The 21,965-nt window shown below is 34.7% G+C and overlaps 1 protein-coding gene across 9 annotated transcripts in view; it reads left to right on the top strand.

Moving 5' to 3' along the window:
- SSBP2 (single stranded DNA binding protein 2) overlaps nt 1-21,965 on the top strand; it is a 297,817-nt gene that overhangs the window by 60,561 nt on the left and 215,291 nt on the right. For 4 of the 9 annotated variants that reach the window (XM_089909089.1, XM_089909088.1, XM_089909086.1 and 1 more), the window contains exons 3-4: nt 3,102-3,169; nt 14,072-14,144. In XM_089909089.1, the coding sequence (XP_089765215.1) occupies nt 3,102-3,169; nt 14,072-14,144 (141 nt within the window). Of the gene's footprint in view, nt 1-3,101; nt 3,170-3,194; nt 9,504-14,071; nt 14,145-16,101; nt 16,299-21,965 lie in introns of those variants that run through there. The other 5 variants (XM_022593529.2, XM_089909090.1, XM_022593509.2 and 2 more) reach the window with 3 other exon arrangements.

Below are 21,965 nucleotides of genomic sequence, written 5' to 3'. Positions count from 1 at the left end.
GGGCTATTGTTATATTTGTCTATCCTATACAAGATTTTTGATTCAAGCACAGTACATTTATTTTTGTCAAGTTAATCTTATTAGATTTAGTGCAGTGTTTCAGAGTGCCTGTTCTTTTGGGATACTGATTCAGGAATCTAAATATATTAGTTATCTCCTTACTTTTATGTTCAAATTTGATAATTATGCTGTGATGGTTTATCTAAAATCAAGGAGTTTGATTATTTGTATCAGGGCTTAGGGAAGTCAAGATCTCTTAGGTCACTCTTCATTGATTTAGGTACGCATGGATGCCAAATGCTTCTGAGTGCAATTGACTGGAAATTGAGTATCTGGAGATTAATTTAGTAGAGGTTCATGTTGTATTTAATCCTGTTTTCTTGCCTTGTCTGTTTTTCTCTTTTATCTATTGATTATTTTAGCTTCTTATCTAGAGATACACTTTAAACATTTATTTTTAGATACAAATATAACTGAAGAATCAGAATAACTTTATCTAAATTTATAGATATATAGATCCCACTTTCTGATATTAAAAAAATGTGGGTTTTTACTTATGTTTTGGGGTACAAAATAAATTTCTGTATTCTAAAGCTTTACATGGTAACCTAAATTTTAATTAGGAAATGCCATAAGGAATGCCTTCTAGATGAACATTTTTCTCAATTACAAATGTACAGAAACAGGCTTATTTTTTAAAAATCTGAAAAAAATTAAAGAGAACTATATGGAGAAATTCTTAATAAAATAACATTGCTATAAACTGCTACTAAATAATTAAATGTTTCCTTTCATATGTAAATGCACTTTATAAGCTATAAAACAGTATAAATATAAGTTCCTATTATTACTCTGTCATGTTCTGTATAATAGAGTAAAATCTTTCTATTGCATAGTGATACTAGAAGTCTGTCTCAATAATGGAATATTTTGTGAAACATTTTATTACTTTCAGGTACATAGAGAATTTTATTTTGGCCACAGTGTTGTATATAATTTAGATAATTATTTCATGCTATTATCCTTTCCTTAAATGTCCTCTTTTCTTCCTGCTTATCCCATTTCCCTTAATACCTACCTTAAGTACAATTTCCTTTGTCAGTTAAAGCCCTTTTGTCAAGATCTCTTACAGTGGTCTTTTCCTGTTCTGAATTCTTGATATTTTGTTGCCTGTACACCAATCATATGCCACTTTGTGTTACTGATCTTATTTTTAATTACATTTTTATTCCGATTAACAAGTCTGAAAATTACTTGAGGGCAAAATTTGTGTCTTCTTTTTTTTTTTTTTGGTCTAAGACCTAGAACAATGGTAGGAGCTTACTAACTGTTGATGTTGATGAGCATTAAGTGTTTCTTTGTAAAGTTTCTCAGGATGTTTGAAAGTAGTTTTTCTTTCTAACATTAGATATTTAGAATTATCTTTATGCTGCTAATTTGTTAAACTCTTTGTTAGTGTAAAGATGTATTCTTTGACCATATTGCCACAAATTCTGCCTTAGTGGGTCCTAAATTAATGATGTTTCATTGGTTCTCAATACTTTACACAAACTAGATGCTTAAGAGTTGTCTAATAAAGAGATAAATAAATGGCCTAAAAGAGCAAATGCTGTAAATATCTAAATATTTCGAACTAATGCTAGGAAATGGATTAAGCCCTAGACAAAATCCCTGTGGTTCTGATTATTTTATATGGAGCTTTTAAAAAATAGCTTCAAATAGGGATTAAAAATATACATTTATGCCCTCTGAAAATCAGAGAGAATTATCCTGTGTCTTTCCTGAGTTGGGTTTTTCCTTCAAACACCTGCCCATTTCATTCTGTGATATTAAGAGTTCTGGGACCTGTGTCTATGGGTGTATTGTTCTGAAGCATTTCTTCCCTGTTCCTTATGTGCCCTAAGGAGTACAGATCAGAGACATTGCTGCAATTTGTTTTGAGAAAAACTCTCCCAGAATTCCTCTAGGGAAAGTGGAAAATGAATTACAAGCACTAGCCTCAATGAATGGTGCATATTAATGTGGATACTTTAAACACGGCAGTAATGAAGTAGGTCCAACTAAAGACATCACCAAATATGTTATAGGTAGATGATCATACAGATTTGGCTGGGGTTAAGGAAGTTAGAACAAGGTGAAACATTTAAAAAGAAGGTGCAAGAAGTAGTAGGGAATGTAAAGTGAGTGCTAAAGGAAAGCAGATATAAAGCAGAATAGATCTAAATGTCAAAATAGCATGTGCAAAGATTAGAAAAGAGAATTAACAGGAAGAATTAAGAAAAATAAGAATGTCAGATCGAGTTCTTCTCATTTCTGTTCATGGACTCCTTAGAAGTCCCCATCACATGGAAACCTGAGGGTGGAGAAGTAAGCTATAGTGACTTCAGTCCACATCAGGGAGCCTCAGACTTTTAGTGAGGAGACTATTAATATTCATGAAGCAGGGAATAGAAGGATATTGGAGGATTTACAGTTCCCTAAACTTGTGGGGGATACAGGTTACTAAAACCCAGTCAGAATGAAGTGTTCACGTCTGTGATCCCAAGTTTGAAGAGCCTCAGAAAGGAAGGTAGATCCTGAACTGCTGATCTTAGACTTGGCTCTGTGGCGTGGGTTGCAGCCACCTGTCATGTGACCTGCTGGGCAGAGAAATGATGACTTATGATGAGGAGGTGCTGCCTATACATATAGCTTCTGCTATGTGCACTCTAAAAGACAGAAATAAGGAGAGAGTTTTTTTTTAATTTATATTTTATTTTACATTGGAGTGTAGTTGATTTACAACGTTGTGTTAGTTTCAGGTATACAGCAAAGTGATTCAGTTAAACATATGAATATATCCATTCTTTTTCACATTCTTTTCCCATATAGGCTATTACAGGGTACTGAGCAGAGTTCCCTGTGCTATACAGTAGGTCCTTGCTGATTATCTATTTTGTATATAGTAGTGTGTATATGTTAATACCAAACTCCTAATTTATTCCTCCCCACCACGTTTCCCCTTTTGGTAACTATAAGTTTGCTTTCACAGTCTGTGAGTCTGTTTCTGTTTTGTAAATAAGTAGAAGAGAGAGATTTTAAATGATGCAATTTATTTTCAGTTCTACAATAAACTTCTGCATGAGGTGAAAAAAGAAAAAAAAATCGTAAAGCCTGGAAGAAATTCTGAGTAAGTTATTTTCAGTGCTTAGTAGCAAGAGGAAAAACATTAGACTGCTTTTAAATGTTTTCCACTCCTCTTAATTTCTTGGGATATGTAATTTATATTATTTATAAAGAAGATATTTTCTTTGTTATTAACTTATTATTAGAGTAAACTGTTACTGTTCATTTGTACTTGAGGAAAATGTTACACATAGATAATAATTTAAAATTAGCTTGGGGAAGGAGATATGAACTGATGACTAAGTTTTAAAATAATTTTTTCTTGATTATAGGAATTTGCAAAACACAGAACAGTAGAGAGAGGGAAGTAAGAAGCCCCATTACCCATTGTAAATTCTTTGAAAAATACTTATTTTAAAAAGAGCAGTTTTAGGTTCATAGCAAAATTGAGCAGAATGTACAGAGATTTCCCATATTCCCCTTGCCCCCAGTGGCCATGTCATTCACCAACCTGAAAGTTATTTTGGTATCTCTGACTTGATACTTGGTATCACTTTTTAAATAATAATATCTATCTTTACTTAAAGCTACTTTCTAGACAAATCTGGCTACACTGCATGTTGTTAGAAGCTTATTTGGGTTGTTAAAATTACACACTATGGTTAGGGTAAGTCTACTTTTACTTTAGGACTAGTTTAGTCCTACCTCCAAAGTGTGGCCCGTGGGTCTCTACCGAATGCTGTTGGTGTTCATTGTGAGTAGTGTTCTTGAAGTTTGTCCTGTGAGTAGTTAGTGGTTTCCCAGCCCTATGTGAGCAACAGTTCTTTGCCTGGCTTGGTGGGGTTCCACCCTATACATGGGCAAAGGGATTCCTATGCAGATTGTTGGAGTTGTTTTGCTGTGTAGCCCCCTCCTGTCTGATACTCTGCCCACAAATTCCAGCTGCCTCAGTCCTCCCCAGTTTAATCCCTTGATCTCTTCAACTTGAGACCACTGTGCTGTATTTGGATTTGTTCCCTCCTTGTACTTTGTTCTGGAATGTGCCTTCAGGCAGAAAACTAGGGTTATGATAGGACTCAAATCTTGTATGTTCCTCTTTTCTCAAGTTTTACAGGCCTGCACTGCCTGTTGTCCAGTATCTAAAACCAGTTGTTTCATATATCCAGTTTTCTAGTTGTCTGCAGCAAGAGGGCAAGTTCAGTCCCACTTACTCCTCCATGGCATAAGTGGAAGTCTGGTGTCTGGTGTTAATTTTGATGTTAATACATTGAAATTGAGTATGAGGTGACTCCCAAGGTTAGTCAGCAAGTGTTAGGAAGCTACTAGTATTCTGGGTGGATATAAAAGAAAATCTACTCTCTATAAGGATGACACAAACAGAACTATGTATATCAGACAATATATATCAAGATTCCATGGGCAGGTGGGAGCGTGGCTATAATGTATAATCTTCAAGCTGAATTGAAATGGACTAAGTGCTATTATCAAGTATACCCAGTACTGTATTTCCAATGTATATAGCTTAGCTCTAAGAGTGGATGGAGTACTTCCCTGGTGGTGCAGTGGCTAAGAATACGCCTGCCAATGCAGGGGACACGGGTTCGACCCCTGGTCTGGGAAGATCCCACGTGCCCTGGAGCAACTAAGTCTGTGCGCCACAACTACTAAGTCCGCGTGCCTAGAGCCCGTGCTCTGCAACAAGAGAAGCCACCGCAGTGAGAAGCCCGTGCACCACAACGAGGAGTAGCCCCCGCTCACCGCAACTAGAGAAAGCCCGCGTGCAGCAATGAAGACCCAACGCAGCCAAAATTAAATACATATAAATAAATAAATTTATGAAAAAAGATCAAATGGGAGATTATAGCAAGAACAATTATTTTTAAAAATGGATGGAAAGTTTTACTAAATTTTACAAATAACCGTATTTCTATAAACTCTTGATTAGTTTTAAATTAATTCTTATTTTTATATCTTAGCCTTTTAATTTTCTCTATTGATAGTCATTTTAATCATGAATTTGCCTGTCTGCACAAGGCAAGTGTTTTTATTTCTAAGCACATCAAATCATTTATTTCCAAATCCATACTCCCAAGCATTACTTGTCTGTCACTTATGACATCAATGACACATCGGCAATGTAATATTTTTTATGCCCAGCTATCCATTTAATAATTGTTAAATCTTTCACTCCTTTCCCTGTCAGTCTTAACTGATGCAATTATCTCTGCACCAGAACATTTAATTCTGTTTAGTATCTTCAATATCTTTATGTATATCAGGTATCCTCTAAAACTGACATTGAGAGTATAAAAAATAGACTAAGTGAATTTGAAGCAAAGGCTGGATATTAATATTATTGGGTGGTTGCATAGACACAGTTTTTGACATGCTAAATCTGTTTTTTAGCTTCACTGTTAATGATGAAGAACTTTAAAAAGACAATGTTAGAAACAGATTTCTAATTTTTCATACCTCCTTAGCACCAGGTTGTAAGCTCTGTTGAAAATTTGATCAGGCTGATCTAGTTTCATTGCTAAACTACTTACAATCCCATGAGCAGTCTCTCGGTGGCTGCCAAATGCTCCTTGCTACTTGTTAGCTAGCTGTGATCCAGCTAACTCTTGGCATTTTATCACTTAGGAGACACATATGGATACTGATACATGTCATTAGTCAACAGTGGAATTATACAATGGATCAGGAATAAGAAAGTTCTTTTTTCTAAATCCAACATGACTTTTTAAAAACTTTTTATTTTATATTGTAATATAGTAGATTAACAATGTTGTGTTAGTTTTAGGTGTACAACAAAGTGACTCAGTTATTCATATACATGTGTCTATTCTTTTTCAATTTCTTTTCCTGATTAGGTTGTTACATAATATTGAGCACAGTTTCCTGTGCTATACAGTAGGTCCTTGTTGGTTATCCATTTTAAATATAGCAGTGGGTAGGAATCTAGATCCCACATGACTTTTTACTGTGCGTTAGGAGAACTTAATCTGTTCTAAATTCTCTATGTCTGCGGCTTCTCGAGTTAATGACGTTGGGATTTAAGGACAGAAGATGGGGAGTGGAGTTTGGATGTAGCATTTTGCAGCACATACTACTCACCAGTGCTAAATGTAACAGCTAGACCATTCTTTATAAAATAGCCCTCTTCTAGCCCTCTACAATCTTTTTATTGTTTATTTCCTAACCTTGATTTATTTCCTTTAAGGATATAGGCGAGAGAGAGGTTATTGTCTTTTGAGGATTTGTTTTATTAAAAATAACAAAACATACCTACCACCCACAACTAAATGGATTAATTTATTTCTTTAAAAAATTACCCTTTGTATATAGAGATAGGAATCAGTGTGAAGGAATTGTTTTAGTAACATTCATGCTGTTAAACGATAGTATTTTATTGAGAGGCTGAAGCTTAAGGATACTACGAGGAGGTCAATGCTAAAGTAGGTACCTAAGGAGATTCCTTACGCTTCCCCTTTGAATGCCTTGACTAGAGGAAATCAAAGGATTCTGTAAGTGCCTTATGCCTGGCTTAAGAGAGTCATTCCTTCATTAAAAAATATTTATTGGGTACTCGCTAGTTTAGGTGCTGGAGATACAGAGATAAACAAGACAAAATGTGTTATAGTAGTTTAATTTCAATAGAAATTAGGAACAGCTGTTTTTTGAAGTTAATTCTCCTACTGTGTCTTCCCTCTACCTTTGCACATATAGTGAATCAACCAAAAGAATTTTAAAACTACAGGTGGGGATTTGTTAATTTGAAGGCTTTATGTTTGAATCTTTTTTTTTTTTCCTTTTTCCTTGCTAAATGTAAGAAGATGGCGAAATCAGTTTTCATCACCGAAGTTTGGGATGGATGTATGTTTTCTCATATTAAATGGCTACTTTCTCTTGCTTTTCAGTTTCAACACTGTATCTTTTTGGAATATTAAAAGAATGGCATGCCAAAGACAGGTTATTTAATAGGTAAATGTGTGAAAAGTAGATATAGGATATCATGGCCAGGCTGACAGACATAGCTGTTTATTGGTAGTTGGACTTTTCATTGTATGAGTACTTACCTAATGATGTTTATACATAGTTCATAACTCTGCCTCATAGGAATATATTGTGAGGCATGATTAAATGTTATCCACAAGTGGCACACATTCCTGAAAATTTTTATGAACATTAAATTGTGTTATTATAACTAGCATGTATAATATAAAGAAAACTTTTGATGAATCCTGTTCACAAGATTTAAAAAATTCTTTCTATGATTTAAACAGTCATATCCATTTTAACTGTTCTATAAATTCAGATTAAACACATTAGGTCATTTTTATTGACTGACTTTTGTGAAATAATGATTTGTTTTATATAGATGTATTATACACACATGTATAGATATTGACATATGTACATATATGTGTATGTAGAGAGAGAGAGTTAGGAATTAGCTCTGAACTATAGGTAGTATTCACCTTTTATTTATGTGTAGCTTGGAGAACTTTTTTGCAAATTAACAATACTGTCTTTAAAACCTTTTTTATATGTTATCCATAGTTCCTTATTTTCTACCATTTCCTTCAGAGCAAGAGATTTAATCTCAAATTAGATAGCTAGATTATAGAGTGAAGTAAATTCTTTACCCCTTTTCCAGACTGTGAAGTCCTTATTTACAAGTGTAGCTGAGAATTTGCTGCAATTAGACTCCAAATGACATTATGTGTTGTAGATGTGCTGTTAAATACTTAACTGTCTTAGTACTGTTAGATGATACCTCTTGGCAAGCATGTAACAGATGTTGTTCACGTGAATGGTAAAAATTTGTTTCTTTGTTAGATTTTGTAATTTTCACAAGGTAAATTTGAAATAATTTTATTTGGTGGTACAGTTATGACATTTTCTCACATCTTAAAGTTCAAGAATTAAGCAGAGGGAAGTCTCTTAGGTGCTTGTTGAATGAATATATCTAAATTCTGAGTTATATTTTCAAACATGAAATTAATGCAAAATATTTTACTATAAATCCAGCCATTTTTCTTTTTATTTATATTTTGATTGTTCTACATGTTCTTTGGTTAAAAATTTTTGTGCATTAAGCTTTTCTACATTTAAGATGATTTCTTTAGGCTAGACTCCCAGTAATGGAATTATTGGGTCAAAGTGTGTGAACTTTTCTTAGCAAGCTTTTGACGTATACTTATTGCCAAATTGGTTTTGAAAAGAGCTATACTAGTTTATTGCCATCAGCAGTATTTGAATATACATTTTCTTACATATTATGTATTTAAGTGAAAATTTAAATCCCATTGTTGCTTTAATGTATATTTGTTTGATTCCCAATGACGTTTAATGTTTTCCACATTTTAAAATTATCTGTGATGTTTGTTATTGCTTCTGCCCATTTATCTATAAGGTTTAGTTAGCATTTTTACTTTCATATTAGTTATTTCTATCTTTAAAGTTTAATCAAAAGTATCTGAATGTGTCCCCCCTTCCCTGTTCTCCCCCATCCCCAAAAAACCTAACCAAAATTAAGTCAGACAACAAACTGGGAAAAAGTGTTTAATATTTTTATCTAGCCAGATATCTTAGATTTTTGTATAGTATGAGTGGCACAAAATTTAATCTTTTACTGGAGACACAAAGCTACCATTATGATTGTTAATTAGAGGACAGTGCTTTAACAAGAGTTGTCCTCAGGCCTTCTGAAGGAGGCATGGGGATGTTAGCTCTTACTCTGATTAGACCATACTGGTTTTATGCTTTATTTAGTTTTTCTGCTACATCCATACTAGTTGGACTTCACCTTTTGCTTCTTACTGTTATTAATATTTCTGCCAGTAGCTATAACTCATATTTCCTTCTACTCTTTTTCTCAATGCAGTATGTATATTTCTGTGTATATATGCTCACACTTTTAACAATGAACTATGAACATTTCTTCATTAAACATCTTCAAAAATATATTTTCCCATCACCTGCATGTAAACTAGTCCCCTTTTATCAGATATTTAGGTTGCCAGTTTTTCACTGCTATAATTTTGCCACGAGCTTCATTATAAATTGTTTGGATTTCTGATTAATTCTTTAAAATAGTATTTTAGAATAGAAATTACTGGGTCAAAGGTCATAAAGTTTTATTATTTTTTCCTATTTACTTGTTTATTTCTTTTAAAATAGGTAATAGAAGAAGTATGGGGAAATAATCAAACAGAAGAAAGTTTATGCAGTAAAAAAGTCTGCCTCTTAAAAAAAAAAAAAAGAAAAAGTCTGCCTCTTATCCTAGGCTCCCACTCCCTAGGAAAAAAACCCCTTCAATAAAAGATACTGTTTGGATACATATGTTTCCACCAGAGGGGGAAGCCTGGGGAGTGACGCTTGTTGCTGCTGTGCCTGTATGTATATGAATTACCTCTGGAAGAATATATGTGTCATGTATATGGGAGCGTACTGTACAAGCTATTCTACACTTGTGTTTTTTACTCATTCACTTACCTTTTCACCTCACCATGTTATTTTCTTGAAAAGCTGTACCATTTACACGTCCATATATTATCCTTTAGGCACCGAATGCTTTAATGTTTTTAGAGTCTTTGGTACATTTTTTGGTGAAATTTAAAAATATTGTTTATGGCTGGGAGGTTGAATATTTTCCTTAGGATTATTTACTGGCCATAGGTAGCCATTCTTCTTATTTGACCTTTAATGTCCATCCTTGCTCATTATTTAAAAATTAAGGTCTTCTTATTCTGGCAGGACATATTATATGAGCTGTTTGTATATTAAGCATATTAGCCTTTTGTTGTCCTATTGATCGTGTATCCTATTTTCTCAGTTCATTATTGCTTTTTAATTTTATTTGGGGTTTTTCGGTGGGGGGTAGTCAGAGGTTTAACATCTTTCTGTGTTCTTTTCATTTTTATATATCTTTAATTCCCTTCTAATTATATATTTTATAATTAACAAAAAAAATCCACTTTTGTTAGAATCATGTGCAAAATAAAGTGCGTGGGATTTCCCCCTTTCCTTTTGTAAATAGGTTAAAAAGTTAAACTGTAGACTGGTCAACATCCAAATTTATTAGAGATTTTGAATCCATGAAGTCTAGTTGAAATATCGATAGATTTGATCCTATCAGAATTGGAGACTGATAGAATTTGAATTGTGAAGTTTTATCAGTGGTGGTTGACTTTTCTGTTCTGCCTTCGATGGCACCCATGAGTGTATATGTGTGTAACTGAGGGACAGTGAGTTGAGTGTGCATCACATGTGTAGGTGATATGTAATTACTGTGTTGAGGGCAGTGGCAGGTGGGCTCAGACTTTGGCTATTCTCAGTTCTCTTCCCATTTTAACCTCTACCTTTGCTCTTACTTTTAAAGCTTAAGAGCCTGCAGTAACCAGGGAGTACAGAAGGTCTTGAGCTGTTTCAGATACATTTTGCATTCTGGCTTTGCATTCCTCTCTAGAATTCCTGGTCATGATTTTGTTAACTCATTCGTTGGTATCTATTTGAAATTTAGAATGAAATGAAGATAATTTAAAGGCATATATGATCCATGAATCACTGATATGCTTTTTCATTAATCAATGTTTAAAAAAAAAGTTGTGTCTACTTTCTGCAAACTCTTACTGCATGATTATTAATTTTTTTCTGTGTAATTGGATCACATTATAAGCCACTAGATTAAATAGGCACTCTGTACTTTATCAAAAGTAGTTAAATTTCTTAAAGATCCTAAAAAGGAAAATGATAATATGAGAGTGTACACATTTTAAATATTTGTATATTCAATATTTATTTTAAAATTTTCACTGTCCAATAGAAATTGAATCCGAATAAAATGTTTGATGATGATCTGTCACTAGGTAAGGGACCATGCTATGATTCATCTGCACGGATGGACAAGTGTCAGTCCTCACTCCCCTGGAATCATTTGTATTCATACACAGATAATTAATTGCAGGGCTCTTCCCCCAGAACCTTCTGGAGGCTCTTATTTCTGGTGGCCCTAATGCCTCTATTGTAGGCAGCTAATGGGAAATACACAGTATCTGTATCTGAAGGTTGAACAAATAACTCCTATTGCTGTGGCTCCTACTGGTTCTTCAGGAGCAGGAGGGAGGTTAGAAAGGAATGGCAAATGTGAAAGAGGCTGTGGTGTTGGAATCCAGTATGTGACTTGGTAATATAATGTGTAACAGAATTCGCTGAAACTGTTGCAGTTATTGTTACTATTTACTGTGCTCTCTGATCCTTTCAACAATACTACAAGGAAAGTATCCTTCCCATTTTACAAATGAGGAAACTGAGACTCAGAAATTATGTTTCATTGAAAGTGAGCACAGGTACTGTAAATAGAGGGAGAAGGTGAATTTAACTCTGGATATGGTCAAGTTAAGAGAGAGCTATCTTGCTAGAAATTTCAAACAGTAAATTGGAGAAGCAGGTTTGGAGCTTGGTAGAGAGGATAGGGCTAAAGGCATAGGTGTGGAAAATCCTATGCACAGAGGTAGTAGTTAAAATGTTGGAGATTTGCTAGTGATGTATTCTGGAGTCATCAAGACAGTAGAGTTGATTAACTGTTCACCGATATGATGCTCCCTGCCACTCTCTCTGGAGTAGGTCCTGACTGCCTGGGAAGCGTTCATTTTGTTCAAGGGAGTTACAGAACATGGATATATGAGGCGGTGTTATAGATAGATAATCTCAGCCCTGTCCCATTTTATCATCCTGTTGATAACAATACGATATCCTGCTACAGCTCAGATTCTAAGGGTAGGAGGACAAGCACACCCCTAGGAAGATGCTTCAAAATCTTTAGGTCTGCGGTTTGAAACCCCTTCCCCCCATTGATTTTGTGCCTCCGCCAATATGTCTTTGAGAATCACTGTCCTGAACCCATTGAGAGAGAGGAGATTGTTGCTTTAAATTCTACTTGTAAAGAGATATACTTTTTGCTACCTAATTAATTGGGGGAAAACATAGAAGAAATATATTATCTCCTTTAATATTACAAGGAAGTGGCTTGCTTAACTTTAAGGAATGGTGTTTATTGCAAGGACACAGCAACAGTTGTGCTCTGGCCTTGACTGTTCTGGGGTCTGTTCTGTTATTGCACCCCCCCACCCCTACCCCAGACCCACCACGGTGCCTCTGCTTCACTCAGTGCCTCTCACTTCCAACTTCTCCAGGCTTGGTGGAACATCCTTACTGCTGAGCCTTTGACTTAGGCCTGGCTTTCTTGTCCAGACTGCACCACTGGTTTGGCTCTAGGTCCAAGATTTTACAATTCACAAGGAATAACCCGAGGCTCTAGGGCCGTACGCAGTAGGGCCACACTGCCACTGGCAGGCAATTTTGAGGCTTCAGTCTCTCCAGGAGAAATTCACAAATTTTTCTTTTTTTTCAAGGTGAAATCTGCCATCATGGTCGGGAATCATGTGATGGGTTTGGAAGTAGTTAGTGAGAGACAAGAGTATGTGGGATATGTGTGTTTGAAGAATGTGTGATAAGAATCACCAGTTGGGTTTGTTTGTTTGAAACTACAGGAACATTTCAATTCCATATCCCATATGACATACTTTGGGGTATGAACCTTCCTCAGGGAGCATCACACAGGGATGTGACATACTACGTGTGTTAGAGTAGAGAAAGAGTTGAGAAGCACTGATCCAGGAAGTGGCATTCAACTTGAAGAGAATGGGAGATGTTTCTAAATTATATTCGTATACTCACTGTCAACAACATATTTTCATCTATGAGTAACTTTAACAGATGTCTGCTCATGGTGCTTAGTAACTACAGAATAATTCTCATCTTAAGAGTTTGGCAGTTTGGGAATGGAGAAAGAATTAAATGGACAGAGCAAGTGATTATATACAGGCTTTCCCTTTTCATGACAAATACATGTTATGTTTTCAGGAAAATATTCAGTTTTGCAAATGCCATCAGTCTTTAACAATCATAAATTCACTTGGGAAGAGAAATGGAGTAGCTCTACAGAACTGTGGTTATTGTTACATTGTTTTGTTTACTGTAAACCTGGCTCAATATTGGTAAATACAGTGTAGCAGAAACTGAACTGTTGTGAGCTATCTGGGCATCAGTCCAAGATATCATTAAAAATACTGTCTCAGACTAATTTGGGTTTATGAATAATATTTTGTTAACAGCTTAACTAAAATTGAGCCACATGGTGTAGCTTAAAATTCTGAATCCACAAGATAATGAGAGTAGTATAAATGTATAGTGCATACTTAATATTCTGTATTTGAGTGATAAATTTATATTTACTTCCGTGTTAACCTTTAAACTATAAGCACCCAAATGCTTAATATAATCTGGTATCTTTAAAGTTTACTTAATGCTGTGATTTGCTGTTCATTTGAATTTCTTTTAAACTAAAATTTTATTGGTTTAACAATCTAAACTAAAGAATAAGGAGAGAGTGTCTGAACAAATATATTAAAATTGGACATTCAACACCCATTTTGGCATATGGATATGTAAACAGCTGGAGTTTATGTTAACATTCATCAGAAAGTTGGAAGGATATAGTGTTGTTGTAAAGGTCCAATAACTTAATTCATTTGTTTTACTAATAATTAGACCTTCAAGTAGGTTATGGGAATTATTAATGTTTGGTTTTAAGTTAGTAATACATATTAGGTATAACAAAGGGAATTGAGGGCTTGATAAGTTAGATGATCCAAGACAAAAATCCATATTTAGGTGTTTCTTGCCAAGAGAAGATATTATGTGTCTTATTCTTTTGCGTCCTATTTTAATTAAAGTTCTTTCTGAACATATGTGTATAAACTCCTTGAAAAGATGTTGGAAGAGTTGATTTTCTGTCACTGTTATTGTGAAAAATATTTCTGTAATGAAAAGGTGTGTGCATTATTTAAAGAATGAATTTTAAATATACCTCTTCTCAATAAATATTTTATTCATTTTACAGGTTAGCACTCTACGTATATGAATATCTGCTCCATGTAGGAGCTCAGAAATCGGCCCAGACATTTTTATCAGAGGTATGTTTTGTATATTTTCTGCATTGTATTTTGATATCCTATGTAAGTGAATGAAAAATATACTGTAACAATTATATGAAAAAAATATCATTATGTATTATATAATGAATGCTCAGTTATCAGAATGCATAATATACTCTTTGTAGATTGTTTGTAAGCATTTTTAGTATCCCAAAATTCCATGTCCATGCAAATAACCTTCTACTCAACTTTATAGCCATTTTTTCCCTGTAGAAATAGAACCATTAAACACCATCATATCTCTAGTTTTAGCAATATCTTATTTTGGCATTATTCACAATTTTGGAAAATATGGTTTTTGTTTTTATTTTGTGTGGATAAGAGTGGATTGACGACTGAAACTTCCGTTAGAAAACATTTTGATAATCTTGCTTCAAGTTCTTGTTTCTCTTTCTGTTTTTCTCCGTCACAATATTTTAAACTTTGAGCTCTCATACAGTGTTACTTTTTCCTTCTCTAATTTATATAATGATGAGGATGAGGAGGATTTTATTGAGCTATATATATGCCAGGCATAGTATCTATAATTATAATAAATATTATATTATCTATAGTTCTTATAAGAAATTTGCAAGGCATATGGTATTATTCCTGATTTACTGATAAGAACTACAGGGCTCAGGGAGTTTATATTACTAGCTTATGGTCACATAGCTTAGTAAGTTATGGAACTAAAATTCAAACCTTAGGTTAATTCCAAAGCCCCTGGTTTCCCCTCTATATCTGTGCTGTCCAGTATGGTAGCCGCTGGCCAGATATGACTTTTTGAGCACTTGAAATATGACTAATGCAGTTGAGAAGTGCTGTAAGTATGAAGGTACACACTGGATTTTGAACACTTGGTGTGAACAAAAGAATATAAAGTATCAATAATTTAAAATTTTTGATCACATTGAAATGATAATATTTTGGATATATTAGACAAAATAAAATTACTAACATTATTTTTCTTTTTTCTTTTTTAATGTAATTACTAGAAAATTTTAAATTACATCTGTGGCTCTCATTTGTGGCATATGTTTATGTTTCTGTGGGACAGTGCTGATCAAAATTACATTGTCTCTAGTGATCTCACTAGTTTGCCCCTTCCAGATAAGGGATATGACGGGCAACCCCTTGACCAAAGTGCCCTGCCTGAGGTACAGCCTTCTTGAGATTCACTATCCTCCAACAAGCACACAAGTAAACAAACACATGTAGCCCCCCAATCTTTTATCTAATTAATTAATATATGTGAACTGTTAGGGCCTGTTTGCAAGTAAGAAAATTGAGAGGTATGCTCAGAACTTAAGAAGTCAGTTGTTTTACTACAGAAGTAATATATGCAGTGTAATAAAAATGTGATTTCAAAGTTTATTTAAATCAAAACAGAAGTTTAACATATCCATATCTCATTAAATAATTAATTAGAAGACTTTGATCTATAACCTTTCTGAGTCACATTCACTGTTTGATATTATAAAGTTACTGAGATTGCAAAGAGGATGCTTTTAATAATTATATTCTTAATCACTGCCAACTTATATTTAAAAGAAACTAAATCTGCTTATGGAGATTTTCAAGTTTTATTTTAATGCATTTGAAAACTTGATAAAAGAATTTACTGGTCACTTTCCTTAAATCAAAGACCATTTTGGATTGGCTCGATTTTCTGAGTCCTCAGGGGTTCCCAAGAATATTTTTTCTTAGCAACACTAATAATCACTTCATCAAAAAAGAAAAAAGTTGCTAACTTATTTAAGGAAGTTCAGGTACTAGGGCTCAAATAAGTTATGTGGATTGAACAGATAACTAGATACTGTACTGATATGCTTCTGACTCAATGGACAACGGATATACAGCTTTTCTAGAGCTACTTGGTAAAAATAAAATTATAATTCCAGAAGAGATTTACACGTTTTTAAACAAGTATTTACCATGATTTTATTTTCTCCAGCTGCATTTGGAATACAAAACTGAGGATATCTCTGAATTATTAATCTGGTTCAATTTCACAAGAGGAATCAGTTAAGCTGAAATTAAACTATTGTCACCAGGAAGACACAATATTACTGGACTTTGGAGATGGGTGTATGTGATTCCCAGAACAGTTACATGGAAATCGTTGAACATAAAGCAATCGTATATATTTTTGTGGGTACATACTTATGAATGTGAAGTATAGTGAAGGTCTGAAAGAATATACATTCCAGACTAGTTGTTGGTGGGAGTGGGGATGTTAAAGGAACCAAAGGGGAATTTTATCCTTACTTGTAGGATTTTTTAAAACAAGAAATATATATGTATATATATTTGTATAGTTATTTAAAAATAGAAGATAAAATACGAAATTACCTTGATTTTAAAATGGAAGTCTGGAGGTAGATTTGTAATAGGCCATTGCTGAGTATACCCTAGAGTTCTAGATACAGTCGTCCCTCTGTATCCACTGGGTATTGGCTCTAGGACCTCCCCACCCCAACCCCACTGCTGTGGATGCCAGAATCCACAGAGATCAGGTCCCTTATGTAAAATAGCACAGTGTTTCACATTGCCTACGCTTATCTTCCCATGTATTTTAAATCGTCTCTAGGTTACTTCTAATACTTAACAATGCAAATGCTGTGTAATAGATGTAAGTACCATGTAAATGATAAGTAAACAGTTGCCCATAGGAAGCAATTTCAAGTTTGGCTTTTTGCAACTTCCTGGAATTTTTTTTCCAAGTATTTTCTCTCCGTGGTTGGTTGAATCTGTGGATGTGGAACCTACAGATAGAGAGGGTTGACTGTAATTTCAATTGGTTAAATTTCAATAGCTTGCTATATTGTCCTCCCTCATATTTTAAGTTTCCATAATACCAGCTGCTTGTGTTTGCCTATACATACCAGAAGCCTTCTCTCATCTGGGCATTACTCGGTGCTGTTCACTGCCTAAAACCTCCTCCGCTTCTCTCCTTGACTAGCTTAGAAGTAGCTTTTTCTAGGAAAGCTTTCTCAGGGCTCCACCTCTCCATGCTGATAGTGCATTCTCACCTGAAAGCCTTTGCATATTCTGCCAAGAAGCTTGGACTTATCTTCTCGGCAAAAGAGAACTTTTATTCTTTTAAGTAAAAGAATAGCATCGTTAGATTTGTACTGCAGTGTCTATGTGAATGGCAGTACCCATCCTCTTTAACTATGGACAACAAAGAAAGGAGAATGTAATCTTTTAGAGCTTTGTACCCTATTTAGCATTGCTTTCTCTCTTCCTTTCACTTGGATCATCTGGAAAATTTAAGGCTGCTCATTGTAGAATGACTTCTTAAGTCATTTGAGTAGTGAAGGACCATCTTATCTAAATTCTTACTCTATACCCAGATTTTTACCTGATTCAGAACTGTTATACAAGGAACTTAAAAATCAGGGGGACCTATTTATTTGGTTTGGGTATTTGTGATAAAAAGGAAATGACTGAAGTGGCACCAATTACTCAAGTATTCGATGTTCTCACCCTGGTTCAAGGCAAAGTAGAATGCTTCTTCCAATTTCGGCATTCTCCCTCAGGGTGAATGAGGATATGAATGACTATGATGTTAATGAGCCCTTGTGAGCCAGGATTTACTGTGCTGGGCCACCTCTTTCATTTATACGGGTTTGCTTTCTGGATGAAGTTGTGAGAAGGTCAAGTTGGAACTCCAGGCATCATCTGAACAAGTAAGATGTGTATCTCAGCAGCCTAATCTCTCAGTTGGGCTTAGCCTTTCTTATAGTGCCCTTGGCCTAGCCTGTCAGAAATTGGACTGCTTCTGATAGCTTTTGTTGTCAGTCTGAATAGTAGGGCACTATTAGCCCAACTATTTTTTTTTCTTAGTTAAAAGAGATAACATTGGGATAACAGTAGAAATTAAAACATTTCTCTAGCCAGGCTGTGTTAAAGCTCATTGTTATCTCTGATTCATCATAGATCCTAAACCACTACCTGAATCCTAAATGTAGTTTGTATGACTTTTCATTTTCTTGCCACCAAGAGGACAAAATGGAATATTCTTTAGAAATATTCTCAATACAGAGCCCCTCCTCTGCTTTATATTTCTTTATCCTTCAGTATTCAATAATTATAAACAGAATGCTAAGAAATCTTCTTTACAATGCTATATCAATTTTTGTTATTTTGGGTTCTTTAAAAATGATTCTTTTCCTGCATTATATTATTTCATTATGCAAAGATAATTCCTGCTTGTTCCTGAAATTTTGTATGGTATTCATGCCTCAGAATGAGGCTTGGTGTCTGTAGCAAATAAAATTAAGAATTAGAGTGTTGTTGCAGAGATCTAGGTTTTTTTTCTCTTCTTAAAAATTTTACATTGTTTATACTGTATTACTAGCCCTTATTTGCCATAAATTAGCCAATAAGTTAGCCAGAAATAGAAGCTTAAAAATATCTCGTGGATTGTTTCTTCAGATTTTATTAGGAATGCTAAATTATTGAACTCCATAGACTCCAAAATTCTGTTCTGTTTATTTTTCCACCTATATGAAGAGAGAAAATAATAATAATAATTTCCTTACCTTACCTGTTTCTTGAACTTTAATTTGAAGGCAACATAGTGTAGTGGCTAAGAGCAATCACTTTAGGGCCACACTGCTGGATTTGAATTGTGTTCTACATTATATTTACTTATTCAGTTTTCTTAATTATAAAAAGAAGATAATCATAATAATACTTTAAAGTGGTGCTGAGGTTTAAATGAGTTAGTACATGTAAAGTGATTTGAAGGGCCTGGCATGTGGTAAGTGCTGAAAGGTATTATTTTAATACTTGACTGATTCTTTTCTTTTTTTTTTATTTGCTGTGGGATCTTAGTTCCCTGACCAGGGATTGGACCTGGGCCCTGGCAGTGAAAGCCCTGAGTCCTAACCACTGGACCGCCAAGGAATTCCCCTCTTTTCTATCTTGTGTAGTTTACTTCTTTAGAGTACAAGTATAAATACATATCCTACGTGCACGTGTGTGCTCCAAGTATCTGTCACCTGGATGGCCCACAATCCTCCTACCTCCTGGGGTTACCTTTTCTAGCAAAATGGCTCCAGTTCTAATCCCTAATATAATAGGTTGTCTCAAGTCCTCTCCAACATCTCTGGGGCTTATTGGGGGAGGGAGGACAGTATGGTTCTCTTGCTGTGATTTCTTGCTCTCACTAAGTATTACAGCCCTGCTCCTTCTCCTCCTTATGGCTGATACCTTTTCTTTGCCTTAACTTTCCTGTTTCCTTCATATGCATCAAGGAGTTTTCCCAATAAAGAATATTCCTTTTTAAGAGGACTTCTACCTTCCTTCTAAAGCAAAGCAGGACTATTCAATAAAACTTCCCATGATTTTGGAAATGATCTCTAATCTCTGCTGTAAAGTAAGTTCTCCACTAGTCACATGTGACTACTGAGCCCTTGAAAAGTGGCTAGAGCAATTGAGGAATATTCAATTAATTTTAAATGTAAAGAGCCACATGTGGTTAATGAGTACCACGTTGAACAGCACAGTTTTGGATTATATCTGCTTCAAAGTACAGTCAGATTTTTCTTCCTGTTATACATCTGTCAGCTTTAATTTTTTAAATTAGAATGTAAAAATTTTTACTTTTTTTACATTTAGTTTAGTTGTATGGATGCACCAATACTTCTATACATGGAAGGTTTTAGAAAATTAGTAGGAACGGTGGATTATATCTAAATTAGAAGTCTCAGGATTTTGTCTAGCAACAAATGTGTACATAGGTATGCATTCTTTTCTTAACGGAGGAACTAGCTTTATCCATTCAGGGTATTAATTTTTTTAATATTGGTTTTCAAAAAGTATGAAAGGATTTAGGAATACTCTGTAAAGTTTGTATCCCATGAGCTTCACATGAACTGCTGTGCTGTTGGAGATGCTCTTGACCGTCTAAAGTGGTCCTACATTGACGAGGCTGGAACCCCCCAAAAAAGGTGCTGTCGACATCCAGAATTGCCCCACCTCGGCTTTGTTGCTCCTGCTGCAACCAGCGACTACACTTTTGGAGCCAGGGGCAGGAAGCTTCTCTTCTTCCTCCTGCCTTTTGATCTCCTACTAGTGTCCCCTGATAGCAGAACTTAACAGGAAACTGGCTGGCAAGGAGCCTAGGAAATGTAATTTTCAGAATCCAAGCACCAAGTGTAGAATGGAGTATAGGAAGGGTGGGTTTCGGGCTGAGAGATAATAGGTAACTGACCAGTATACCTTGCTGGAAGCAAATGATGATGAGATGATAAGTAAATGTGTATGTGTGTGTGTGTGTGTGTGTGTGTGTATCACAAATGTTTTTTTATTATACACTCTGTTCTGTGCTTTTGTTTTACTTGTTTGACTTCAGTTGTTTTATATTGGTTCATTAAATTTATAATTCTCGATTTGTGGTTGTAGGGTATTTCATTCTATGAAATGTGCCATAATATATTTCACCAACCCCCTACTGATGGACATTTAGATTGTTTCCAGTCTTTTGCAATTACAAATGATGCTTCAATGAAAATTGTTTCATTTATAATTTTTCACATGTGACCCACATTTATAGAATAAATTCCTAGAAGAAGAATTGCTATCAGATAGTGATAGTTTGTAATTTATAATTTTCAGTTATAAACCATATGGCATGTCTTACTCTTGCCAATACACCTTTCATTCATGATTCAATGTTTGGCTGTGCATTTACATAGAAATGCTGAAAACACTAGATCATATGATAGAGACACTGCATAATTGCAGACAAGGCCCTCAGATGCAGAGTATGGCAGTGGGAATTGTCCTTGGGGTTTACAAGGTGGCAGAAGAGTGTGGCCTTTAGCTGGACTAATGTCGGAAGGAAGGGAGGTGGATGATTAAACAGCAAAAAGCCTAAGGACTAGGGACTACACATTGGGCCTGGAATAATGCAAGAAGGAAAAATAGAATAAAGAGAGAGAGATTGTTTGCATAGATGCCGCTGAAACACCTAAACAAGCCTGAAGCCCATGAAACTCAGTACAACAGAAAATGCCTCTTCATAAATAGCAGAAGAATTGTTTCTAAAATGACTGTTGACATTTAGAAGTATTTTCTGGCTATTCCTCAACCTCATCCATCATTAATACACGTTTGCTAAAAAAATTAAACTACATATGTGGATGTGAATATGATTTTAAAATGAAAGTCTTCCTTTAGCTTTTTCCAGCGATAATAGTTGTAAGTTTGGTGTCATTTTTAATATGCATACACCCAAATGTACACGTACATATTCACACATTTTTTTTAAAGAGGAAAGGTTTTATACTATCTGTATTTGTTCTCCAACCTTTTGTAATCTCCAGCTTGAAAAACCAATATAGCATGGCTCTTTTTCCATGTAGATATATCTTATTCATTTTAATGATTACACACTGTTCTGTAGTATTTAAGCACCAAAATTTATTTTACATTCACTATTGGTGAATGTTTTTCAGGTTGTTTCTAATTTTCATTGTTTCTAAAAATGCTGCAGTTAAATGTGCCAAAGTTTTCTATAGATCAGGTTCTGTTTTCTTGAGCATCATCTCATGCTTTCTCTAAACAAGTAATATCTAGAGTAGTAATTAGTTTGGAGGCAAAAAATACCATTCACTATGGAAACATATTCCTATGTATAACCATCTCTTCTTTGCAAATACCTAAAACGTTAGTTGTTGTTCATTGAATAACTGAGTTTTGTGTTAACTTCAGTATGATGGACCAAAGTTTTAGCTGTTTCTGCCACAGACTTGCAATTTAAGTGAGAAAGATGAACTTTACTTATGATATAGTAAAGAATGTTTG

The sequence above is a fragment of the Delphinapterus leucas genome, chromosome 3 (genome assembly GCF_059928025.1).
Source record: "Delphinapterus leucas isolate spDelLeu-1000000601 "Yukka" chromosome 3, BTC_Dleu_Yukka2, whole genome shotgun sequence".
NCBI lineage: Eukaryota > Metazoa > Chordata > Mammalia > Artiodactyla > Monodontidae > Delphinapterus > Delphinapterus leucas.
Note: the sequence above shows the minus strand (reverse complement) of the source record. Positions and strands in the feature narration are given on the sequence as shown.